This window comes from Equus przewalskii, chromosome 7, assembly GCF_037783145.1.
Source record: "Equus przewalskii isolate Varuska chromosome 7, EquPr2, whole genome shotgun sequence".
NCBI lineage: Eukaryota > Metazoa > Chordata > Mammalia > Perissodactyla > Equidae > Equus > Equus przewalskii.
The window spans coordinates 70,133,799-70,145,991 of NC_091837.1; the positions used below are offsets into that span (position 1 = coordinate 70,133,799).

The 12,193-nt window shown below is 48.5% G+C and overlaps 1 protein-coding gene across 5 annotated transcripts in view; it reads right to left on the reverse strand.

Moving 5' to 3' along the window:
- Nucleotides 1-12,193, reverse strand: part of MYO5B (myosin VB) — a 348,390-nt gene that overhangs the window by 66,708 nt on the left and 269,489 nt on the right. For all 5 annotated transcript variants that reach the window (XM_070630194.1, XM_070630195.1, XM_008514690.2 and 2 more), the window contains 4 exons: nucleotides 10,247-10,358; nucleotides 5,242-5,453; nucleotides 3,225-3,381; nucleotides 1,125-1,364 (listed from right to left, as the gene is read on the reverse strand). In XM_070630194.1, coding sequence (XP_070486295.1) covers nucleotides 1,125-1,364; nucleotides 3,225-3,381; nucleotides 5,242-5,453; nucleotides 10,247-10,358 — 721 coding nt within the window. The remainder of the gene's footprint in view (nucleotides 1-1,124; nucleotides 1,365-3,224; nucleotides 3,382-5,241; nucleotides 5,454-10,246; nucleotides 10,359-12,193) is intronic.

Here is a 12,193-nt window from a genome sequence, read left to right on the forward strand (position 1 = left end):
ATAATAAAAATCTTGTCATCTTTGTGTTTGCATTTTTCAAATGGCCAGTCCCAGAGACCAGACCTTCTCCTTTCCACTCCTGTCCCTCTGAGCAGCTGTGCCTTCCCGTCTTGACCTGGCCTATCACTGCAGGCTAATAGGGCACAGGTCCTGAGCACCCTACAACCAAGCACTGAGTTTTCCTGCTTCCCCACTAGGGAGCCAAGCCAATCCAGACACCCTCTAGAACTCACAGAGAACAGAAACATCCAGGGTGATGCTCTCTTCTCAGGAAGCCTCGTCTTTTGCAAGAGCAGAGAAGCAGGAACATTTGACTGCTATCTGTGCACTGCTTTTGGGCTCCTGTTTGGGGCAGCTGGTTTAGGTATAAAATGGCTCATTTATTTTCTCGCCCTACTGGGATCAAGAAAACCTTAAAAAATGCCTGGCATAGAAGACATACAATAAAACCAAGTCACCTCCAAGGCAATGCCTGGTGGCCCCCACTCTGATTCTCCCTCTTCTTCCACACCCCTAAATCAGGTATAGTCTTCGCGTTCTCTCTCTCCCTTTCCTCTCTCAGGAGGCACCTGAAACTCTCCGGGCACTGCAGAAGCCAGCTCTTGCGGTCATCTTAATACTCTGCATGAGTCAAGTGACAATGTGTCTGCTTTCAACTCCAGGAACCCATCTTAGCAAGTACACAGAAAAGGAATGACTCTTCAGTGATGGCCCTGGTCACTCCAGCCTCTGATTCTGTCATCGCATCTCCTTCTCCAAATCTGACCCTCTTGCTTGTCTCTTACGAGGACCCTTGTGAATATACTGGGCCCATTCAAATAATTCAGGATCATCTCCCCATCTCAAGATCCTCAACTTAATCACATCTGCACAGTCCCTCTTGCCATGTAAGGTAACATGTTCACAGGCTCTGGGGATTAGGATGTGGGCATCTTTGGCGGCCGTTATTCTGTCTGCCATAATCAGTAGCCATTCCTGCTGAGTGGGGCGATACCCTGAGGACATCTGTGCTCTCTTGGGTCTCCGGCACATGCAGTTCCCTGAGGAAGCTATGGGCCTTCTCCAACATGCCCTTGGAGTCCCAACACAGCCCCCTACCCCTGGTGGGAGCTCCAGACACTGACCTGGTCATCGATCTTCCGCTGCAGCTGGACCACCTTGTTCTCCATGCCCACGTTGAGGCGTTTCAGGTGCTCTGCTGAGCGGGCCTCGATCTTGAGGGCCTTCAGCTCCCTCTTGGCCTTGAGCCTTCGGAAGGCGCACTGGATGACAATGGCTGCGCCTCGCAGCTGCTGGAAGCGTCTGCGTGCCATCCAGCCCCGCACATGCTTCTGGATGATGGTGGCCTTGTGCTCCCTGAGGACCTGTGAGAGACAAAGCCTGGTGGGTTTGTACCGCAGGATGGGAATAAGCGAGGCTCACATACTGCCCAGAGGAGGCAAGAGCCGAGGTCAGCCTCGGTTTCAGGAGCTTCAGAGAGGACATGACTCCCTAAGACTTATGGTTTTAGTGGCCATTCGTTTTATGAACAAGTTTTAACTAGTTTGACTAGTACCTGTTGGGAATCAGCTATCAAACTCTTGTTTTTAGTTTTTTTTTACTTTTTGTTTTATTAGTTAGGAAACCACAGTCTAAAGACCTCAACCTTGGAGGGACCCAAAGATTATCCAGCTGACATCTCCCCATTCAACAGAGTTGGATCCCATCCTCATGATGGTGACCTAGAGACAAAGAAAGACTCTCTACTGAGAGTCCACAATGGGTTAATGGCCTACAGTTACAAACTTAGCTCATAATTCACTGTGTTTTTTTCTACCAAGTTAAAAACTACTCAGAAAATTAAAGCCATCAATGTTCTAGCCCTAATACCCTGCAAAATAAATGTTCATGGAATCAACAAGCAAAAACACTCAAAGACTAATATACCCAGTATCATGCACGGATCTGGGACAGAGCTGGGTTCAAACCTAGTCAACACACAGATGTCACCAATCTCCCAGGAACATTCACAGAACCCTCTCCCACTGGCCCGGGTTTCTCCACATATTATATCAGGGTGTGCTCCATCCACGTGTTTTCATTATCAGTTTAGTGCCTTAGTTATTATTATTTGGAAAAATCACACCTTCTCTGATCATAGAAAAGACTGATGTTCACTTCAGAAAAAAAAGACCATTTTAGATTTTAGACATTTCCTTCCAATCCCTCTTTCATCCTAGCATTGAGCTTCAGTTGTGTGATCTGGTGGAATGGACGTATCCTAATTTAGGGCTACCTCACTAGGTATTTCGGATTCACTGGATAATGGCCTGGCAGGGAGGCTGCCAGGATCTCTCTCCTGACCTCACCTCGCTGGGCTTCAGGGTGCTAATCAGTTAAACGAAGGGGCTGGACCCAGGATGCCTAATATCACCCCTGCTCTCAAGTCTGAATGAGCCCAGGATGGGTCACCAGGCTCTGCCATGGGCTGACTGTGTGCCCTTGGGCAGGTGACTCAGCTTCTCCAAGCATCTCAGCTGTCAAAGGGGTACGATGATACATACCCTTCCTACCCATGATTGTTACTCTTTTGTGTGGACTTGACTGACCACGGGGTGCCCAGATTAAACACTGTTTCTGGGTGTGTCTGTGAGAGTGCTTCCGGATGAGCTAGCATTTGAATCAGGGAACTCAGTAGAGTAGACTGCCCTCCCCAATGTAAGTGGGGCATCATCCAATCCATGGAGGACCTGAACACAACAAAATGTGGAGGAAGGAGGCATTTGCTCCTTTCTTTCCTGCCTCACCGCTTGAGCTGGGACATCTCCTCTCATCTTCTCCTGCCCTCAGACTGGGATTTACACTGTCAGCTCCCCTGGTTCTCAGGCCTTCAGACTCAGACTGAACTATACCACTGGCTTTCCTGGGTCTCCAGCGTGCAGATGGCAGACCAGGGGACTTCTCAGTCTCCATAATCACATGAGCCACTTTCTCACAATAAATCTCCATACACAGATATATATACACACACATATACATACACATATCTCCTATTGGTTCTATTTCTCTGGAGAACCCTAATACAACCCCTCATGGGACTTCGGATAGGATTAAGTGAGAGCAGAGTCGTGCATTACTTAGAAAAAAGTTAGGAGCACCCAACAAACTTCCGTGTTGGTGACAACCCATCTGCTGCTGCTCTCGTTCTGAGTCACAGCCTGTGAGTCCCTTGGGGGGCTACAAACCTGGTGGTAGATTCTCCGCACAAACGTGCCCCGCACGAAGGCCTGGATGACGAGAGCAGCCCTGCGGAGTCTCTGGTAGGCCAGGAGGGCCCTCCGCATGCGGTACTGCTTCTGGAACACCACGGCTGCATGGGTCCTCCGCAGATGCTCGGCCAGCCTGGGGAGGGAGAGAGCAGGCGGGCCATGCTGACAGATGCCCATGAGCTGTTCATGAACGCAAGCCCCTGCCCGCACAGCCCCAGGCCAAGCCAACCCTCATCGCCCTTACCGCCTATAGCAATGCCTTGGGCACCTGAAGCTCAGGCTCAGAACAGCAAAATGAGCTTCCTCCTTTTGTCCAAGAATCCTTCCACATGTTGAAAACTCAGTCTAAGTCTAACCAGCTCTGTGATCCTCATCTGCCCACACCCCTACCTGCGAGCCCCTCACTGTAACTGGGCAGTTCCTCAATGACATCATGTGTTTACACTTCTATCTATGCCCTGGACCTCACTAGGCTTGGAGATGTCGGGGGCTGTGTCCCAAACTTCCTTGTACCCCCTACATCTAGTACAGGGCCTGGCATAGTAGACACTTGGTAAATATCTTCTGAATGGTTAGAACCTTCTGGGGCCCTGTTTTCCCATCTCCCCAGCCCCATCTGCCCGGGTTGTACTGCCTGTGGACATCTACTGTCCTGCTTTACTTTGACATTCCCCATCACACCCCAGAGTCAGAGGGAAAGTCAGTCTGACACTTCTTACTCTCCCAGGGGCTTTGTTGGTGCCAGGCTCACAGCAAGTGCTCAGAGACACGTGTGCCCTGCATATCCACTAGAAGACAAACACCATGCAGGGAAAATGCAGGCCAGCTCTGTTTCACGGCCTCACCACCCAGGTGACAGAGTCCTACGCACAAGGGATGCTCAGTGATGACTTGACTAGCTGGCACAGACTGTTGGTAATTACTCAGTGTTGATACTGCTGACAATCTTCTCATTTCTATAGCCTTTGCTCCAGAGATCATCTCTCAACTGTTCGGAGGTAATTAATGGCATTCATCATCTCTGGTCATGCTCGGATAAACAGCTTATAGTAAGGACATGAGGATAAGCAGGAGCAATTTTCTGACTTTATGATACAAAGGATGCCTGCTCTTGGCTTGTAACTCGGGGGTCTCTTGTTTTTTTACATCCAAGCAGAGATGACTGAGCAGCCACTCGTGAAACTTTGGCTTCCACATGCCAATTATTGTCACTTCTCCAGGGAAATCCCTATTTGCAGAAGTCACTGGTTTTGAACCAGGACTGGGTCCAAAATGTGATGACTTGTATGAAGGCCTGGGGGTGGGACTTACAGGAGGCCATTTCCTCTGGGTCGGTCTCAGCGGAGATGCTCACACCGCTTTAGTGCTTTGTCAACCCAACGACATCAGTTAGGAGGGAAACATTTAAAATAAAGTAGTTTCTTGTGCACGGTGTTGGGCTGGGGCAGAGGAGCCTGACTGGCTTCCGGGCTCTGCCCCTGGGTAGCTGCTTGCCGTTAGACAAGTCCCACCCTCTCTGTGCCAGGTCGGTGCAACAACTCATAAAAGGGACCTCCCAGGACCTTTCCAGCCCTGATTACCAAACTCCAAAGGGATTTTGAAGTTGGTGGTCTAAATCACAAAGCTAAATGTAAGTTAACTGTGACGGAAAGGCTGAATTTGTCTCTTTCTCTAAAAGAAGATTATTTTACTTTGGAGTTTAAACAAAGGGAAAATGGTGGTTTTGTGGCAAAACCAGCTGGTCCCAGGTTGGTGCTGGTGGGATGGGGACAGATTGGGAGAACCAGGGAACTAGACCTACTCTCTCAGGTGAGAAGAGCATGAGAGAGATGGGCCCAGCTGCTAGGAGAAAGAGTGCAGAGAAGGCCCAACAGGAACCACTCTAATTACATAGGCTGAGAGAGGCCAACCAGCTGAGAGTGCCAGCCCCCCGCTCCCTGCCCCACACCCCTCCACCAGTCTGCTGCCCCAAACGTGCCCCAGCATGACTCACCTGCGGGCCAGGTATCCTCGGCAGTACCTCTGCAGAGTTAAGGTAGCCCACTTCAACCTGCGGTATTTCACCCTCTGCAGCCAGCCCCGGACAGTTTTCTGGATCATGATGGTGGCTGCCCGGAACTTGTCAGCCCGAAGCTTCTCCAGGTAGGCCACCTGGCCTGCCCGGAAGAAGATCTTGGTGCGGCCAAACTGGAACTTGTCAGGATCCTTTACAAGGCGGAGAGGGGAGCTAGTTCATCATCAGCGAGCCGTGAGGTCACCTGCCCCGCCACCCCACTTCCTTCAATGCAGAATTCCCTGGCCAGATCTCACGTGTCCCTGCTCCCTAGATACACACTACCTCTCAGCATTCGTTTAACAGAGAGTTTGTCCCTACCTACAGGACAGGCCCTGAGCTAGGTGTCCTGGACACAGCAGTAAGCAAGATGCCTGCCTTCAAGCAACTGACATGGTGATGGCAGCCGGACGAGTTAACAAAGACACAGGATGTTTTCAGGCAGTGGAGAGGATTAGGAAGTCAATAAAATTGGGGGCAGAGGGTGGGATGGGGATGTTTACATACGATAATCAAGGGAGGCATCTCTATGGAGGTGATATTTGAGCAAAGAGCTGAATGAACTGAAGGAGGCAGCCATGGGAAAGTGTGGAGGAGGAGACTTCAAAAGAAGAGCAGAGCAGATGCAAATGTCCTGTGGTGGCAACAAGCTGTGTATGTTTGAGGAACAGGAGAGCCAGGATGGCTGAGTGGGGAAATGAGGGTGGGTGGTAGGAAGAACCAACCATCAAAGGCCTTGGAGGCTGCAGAATTGGGATGGGGAGCCACTGGGGGGCTCTAAGCAAGCGAATGACCTGATCTGGTTGACATTTTAGAGATTATCCTCAAAAGGCCACACAGTTGTTGCATAATTTCAGATTGCAAATAACTTCCCAAATAAATTTTATTTGGTTTCAGACTATCTTACGAGATTTTTTTTGGACATATAATTACTGTTTGAATCACATCTATTTAGGTTAAAATTAGTCGCCTTTCCCTATGCTCACTCCAGTGGATAAGGAAAGATGATGCAGGAGTGTGCTTGTGGATGAGGCTGGGATAGGACACCTGATGGTTAACCCATGATAACTGAGTGCTCTTTGTAAATAAACTTCCATCTGCTTGTGCTCACTGGCATGAAGATTATAACAGGAGGGAGTTAACGAGTCAAGGTCTAAGGAAAACACCACACACATGAATATGTGTCACATTGACACAGGGCTCTGAAATAACGCTGACTCACTGCTCTTCACGGCTTAAGCCCTTAAGCTAAGAGGAACCTGGTTCCACACACAGAGAAGACAGTGCTGCCTAAGCTGTGGCTGAGCTGGGACACAGTGTCTAGCTAGACTGTCGCTGACTCTCCTCCATGGCCAGGCTGCTGGGAGGGGCGAGGTGTGGGCCTGGTTCTCATCCCTGCATGTGCTCCTCACTGTCCTGCTGGGAGAGGCACCTTCGCAGTGAGGAGGGGCCCGGAAGCAAAAGGTGGGTGGCTCAGCCCTCACAGTGGGGGGACAAGCCTGGCTGCTTGGGCTCCCACAGAGCTCCAGCCTGGGGGGTGCCTGATGCATCCCAGGAATCATAGGACACATTCTCTGTTTCCTATTCAGGAAAAATCACCAGGAAGGTGACAAGCTGGTCTGCAAAGCCACTATTTTTCCAAATATGGATCTGTCTGAAGGGCCTACCTGCTACAACCAGTCACCACTGGCTGGGCTCTCCTTACTCCACGTGTCTTGAGCCCTTCTCCTGCCCCAGGTCTGCTTTCTGTAACCCCTAGAACTTAATGACTAGACTATTCACATATCCATCAGTTGGGGGTTGTCTTCTGAGAACTCTTCTCCGAGAATCACAGACTGAGGGAGTGGAAGGGAATCTTAGCAATCCATCCCAAGCCACTTGTTTTATTTCAAAGATGATAAAACCAAAGCCTAGAATGGTGAGGTGCCTTGCCCAAGGTCTCACTAAATATATCAAGGAATAGAACCCAAGACCCAGGACTCTCAGGCCAGGGGTCTCTTACTATACCACGCCCCTTTTGTAACACCATCTCCTTTTCACCCTCCTCACATAAACATAGTTCCTTATGCTCCCTGGGTTCCCAATGGATGCTTATTAATAGGCTCCTTCACTGTCGGGATGAAGGTTGAGGTGTGCATGATGGCCAGTCTCCATGGTACGATTCCTCCAGTGATGTGAACAATCACACTCGATTGTTAGTCCTGGAGGGCAGGGCGCACGTATTACACTCTTTATAACCCTCTCACTGACCACTCCAGGTTAAGAGTATGTAGGAAGAACTCAACACATCCTTGTGAAGTTAAAGAAAAAACAAATTCAGGTTAAGGATGAAGGGCGTTCCTACCATCCTTGCAGAAGGAGACTATCACTCATGAATAGCCTTGGGAAGCAGCCCCCAGCCCCTGGTGAATGCAGCTGTTAAGAGCCTGTTGCCTGGCCTGCACCCACCTTCATCACTGATTCTGTCCTAATCATCCTAAAATGCACTCAGCACTCTTGGACAGGGCAGGGAGCTGGCATGTGTCCTTCTAGGCTAACATGTGGCTTTGCCAAGTCTCAGTTGCTTGACTTGAAGTCCCAGGTCACTTAGCACGAGCACTAGGAGAATTGGTGATTAGAATATGTGGCCCTCCAAAAGGGGAAAAAACAAAAATGAGGATATACAAGGTCTCCAGGGGAGTCTTGAAGCCCTGATTCCTATTTCATCTCCAGGATGGATAATTATGCAGTGACATTAATTAAGCAATGAGACTGGCTCAGGGGGCAATGTGGTTTAGACTGCGGGGGTTTCTGGGTCAGTCCACCTGTGCAACCTTGGACAATTTATATCAGCTTTCTGTGCCTCAGTTTCCTCATCTGTAAAAGGGGGTCATGTTTGTATCTTCCTCATAAAAAGACAACACGAGGAGTAGATGAAGCGCATGAAGCAGTTAGAAAATGTCTGACTCCTACTAAGTGCTTGATAACTGTGAGCCATTATGGCAGGTTTCCAGTAATGACAGGTCCATCTAGTCAGCCACACAGTCACCTGCACAAACTCAGTTCCTGTGACAACCGGTAATCGTGCCAGGAAGCCAATGACAACGGGACTCTTGCCATTTAGATGTTTACAGTCTGGTGAAATGAGAAACCCTCAATTACAATACAAGGGGAAAAATGCAATAATGGAAGGTAGAAGTTGAATACTATTGGCCAACAGAAGATGGAGTAACTAACTCCATCTGGGAACAGGCTTCACAGACCAGAAAGTGTTCTAGAGTTCAGTTTAGAAGGAGAATAGAACTTGACCAGACAGGGAAAAGAGGAAAAAAGCATTTTAGGCAGAGGAAACAGCATGTATTCATATAATCTTCCTTTAGGCAATTCACTTGTTCATTCATTCCACACGTTTGGTGAGTTACTTCCATGTGCTAAGTTCAGTGCTCATAACTAGGGGAGAGGTGTCAATGCAAAGACTGCTCTCTGCAAAAACACAGGACAACATGCTATGGGCTCGGAGAGTGACACAAAGTACTAGAGTCCAGTGCTGGATTGAGGAAAGCAGGAAGGCAGAGTAGGCATTTAAGCTACATGCTGACAAGCTCCTCATCAGTGGACAGGAGGGGCAGCTGAGCCATGCAAGGCCCAGTGGCCTCAGTACATCAAGAGGGCAGGCCCCAGGCAGTGGTAGTTGGTCCCGTTGGCTGGAGGGGAGCAGAGTGGGTGGAAGCTGATTCAGCCAGTCTGGCCTGGGGCCCCTCTAGAGTGCCCTCTGTTTGGGAAGCAGAGGTTCGGCTGGTAAACTTGGAGAAATGCAGCAAAGGGAGAGGAGGAGTGGAAGTCTGACCCTGGACAAAGGAGAAGGCAGCCACATGGCAGAGTGGGCTACTTGTGCACCTTGACCACACACTAAGAGGCCAGCTCCTGGTACCCACAAAGGTAAAGACTGGAATCAGCTGATCTTGAAGACAGATTTTTCTTATCCATTAAAACTGAGAGGCTAAAATGCGGACACTGATAGAGGCACCACAGTAAAAATTTCAATTAACCAGAGTCCAAATAACTAATTGCAACCTTCAACAATGAGACTGTCATCCTCTCACTCTCTACTAAATCTTTAGCACGACATTCTGCACTGCCTACAACCACAGACTCGAGTAGCTAAGATGATGTTCAGAGGGTAACCATCACTTTTACTAAATAACACGACCTTAAATCTTGATCATTTAGCAATGAACTACTCCAGATGAATAGATTTTCCTAGCAAAATAATTAAACATTAAACATTTTTAATTCTATTACCTTCTTAAAAGGAAGATGTTTTGATATAATTTCACCTTTTGCTGAGATCAGTGTTCATACTCTGCTGTAATCCCAGAATACTCTGGAACAATGTTTAAGGATCTGCCCCTCACAAAAGGCCCCCAGTAGCTCTGCTTTTACAGTTCTCTAGTCTCAGGTGTCAGGTGTGAGTTCAGGTTGTTTTAATTAAGTGAAATCTGTTGCCTTATTTAAAACAAACATCTTGGGGAGGGCTACACAACAAAGAAGACAGGAGAAGACAGCTATTTTCCCCTCCGCAGGCTTCCAGGCTGTGCCCAGGCTGCAGATCAGAGCGCCCGGCTGGGTGCACCAGTGCAGGCAGGTGGGCTGAGCTATGGAGAAGCCGGAGATCTGGGGCCAGCAGCTTGTAGCCAGGAGGGGCCTCATCCCAAACCCCAGTGGGCTGTACAAATAATTTCATTTTCTATGTGCACTGAGATGTGAAAAAGGCTAGGAGGTACTCTAGATACGTGAAGGGGCTTTTCTTTTACAGTCATTGATGTAGGAGAACGGATTAACATCTCAGACAGTTTCAATAAGGATGAAGATCAAAAAGGGCAGTTAACACCTCCCTGCCCAAGGCTCAGGGCATTCTGGTCAAGCCTTTCTCAGAGCCCTGGCCGTCCAGGATGTGCCAGCTCACCTTGATGAGGCTCTCCAGGACGGACTTGCAGATGGCCTTCTTGTCTGTGTTGGCGAGCTCTCTCTTCTTGACCAGCACCCGATACCGGTTGAAGAAGTCATGGTAGGCCCACCTGCAGGGAAAGCAGACATGTGTCAGGTGACATGTCCCGCCTTGAGTGATCTCAGACAGCGCCCCACGGGGTCAATGTTTCCAGCATAAGGCTGTTCTCAGAGCAGCAAAAAACAATCTGGGGTGTTTTGTCCTTCCACCACGTCCTCCGAGAATTTCAGTGTGTCGCTGATTTACAGAATTGTGGCTTGAAGACTGAGGGAAAGAGAGTTTTGGAGGTTCCTCTGGGAGGACCAACCAGAGGCAGAATCGCTCACAGAGGTTCTGCCTGAGCACGTGGCGGTCCACTCTGCCACGGTGAGTCCTTACCTGGAATGCAGCTTGGTTTTCATACGTTGGTTTTCTTCTTACAAAACAAACACTGCTCACTGTAAACATTTATTTTAATGCCAAAAAGTATACATCAGCAAATAAAGAGAGGCCATACCCTAACCCCTAGAGACAACACTATTCACACATTTTGGTATAGTTTAGAAGAAACCATTTTCCTCCCCAAGTAGATTTTGCTTATGATTTTTTTCCCCTGATCATGAGAGGCATGTAGACCCACTATAAACATCCAGCGATTTACATAAAGAAAATAAGAAGCACTTATAATCCCACTACCTTTATAAGTAAGTGCTGTTTCGGTATGTTCTGGAAGGGAATCTTTAAGAGGGCCTAAGTTTATCCCTTGTATCCCTTGGCCTCTGAGATCTCTACTTCCACAAATGCAACCTTCTCAATGAGCAAATTCCCTATTTTCTAGGCAGGGTCTACCCCATTTCTCCTGAAAACTATCTCAATTCATACAGATCCTCTGACATTCCTTGCTTCTTGTCTCAGTTTTCAGGGGATGCTCACAATTGCCTCAGATAATCGTATATTCCAATTCGGTGCAATTCTACTCTAAGGAGACTTTGAATTTCTGGTCTAAATCCCTCTGAAGGTGAATTCAGCCCATCCATCCCCATCATCCTGCGTCCTGGGCAGAGGTGTTCAATCAGCTCCAGCCTGGCCCTCAGAGGCATCAGGAGATGCTACACTACACACATCCCAGCTTAGGTGCATATGCTCATTAGGTCCACACTGCTCATTTGAAAGTCATTTTTGTGCTGCCTTGAGACCGTGCATCTACCGTTTTCCATCACCTTGCGATATTGCTGAGCGACTGTCCAGTTACTCAGATAATCCCCCTCATTCTAAAGTATTAATGGAGAGTCAATGGATTACATCCCTTCTCCTGCAGCACATTTGCCTTTAAAAGGGGTCCTTCAGAAATTTTATCCACAACAATGAGTACCGTGGAATATCAGGTACCACTGGTGAGCAGTGGATACACGACGGGCCTGGGAAGTCGGTTCTTTCAGAGCTCCTCTCCCTGTGCTTCCACAATCATGTGCCAGTCTGTCTCCCAGCCTTCTTTTCCCTCCCAGGCCACTCATTTCTACTCCCTGGGATGAGAAGGAAAATGCAGACTGAGCTCACCGCCTCGCCCCAACCTTCGTAAGCACTCACTCCGTCTGGTGGAAGATTTCTAACATAGCTACGGGTCTCAGACAGGGAGCAAGTGCAAGAGCAAATAACACAATGGCATTTTCCCCTTATTTCTCCCCTCTACATAAAATGGCTGATTAGAGGTTGAACCCAACCTTCTTTTTTCATAAGAGCTTTATTGAGATTTAACTCACATGCCATAAAAGGTACCTTTTAAAGTGTACAACCCAATAGTTTTTTTGTCTATTTGCATAGTTGTGCAACCATCCCAAATATTGAGTTTCAAAACATTTTCATCACCCCAAAAAAGAAACCCCACACCCATTATCATCCACTCTCTATGCTTCCCCCCTCCCAGAC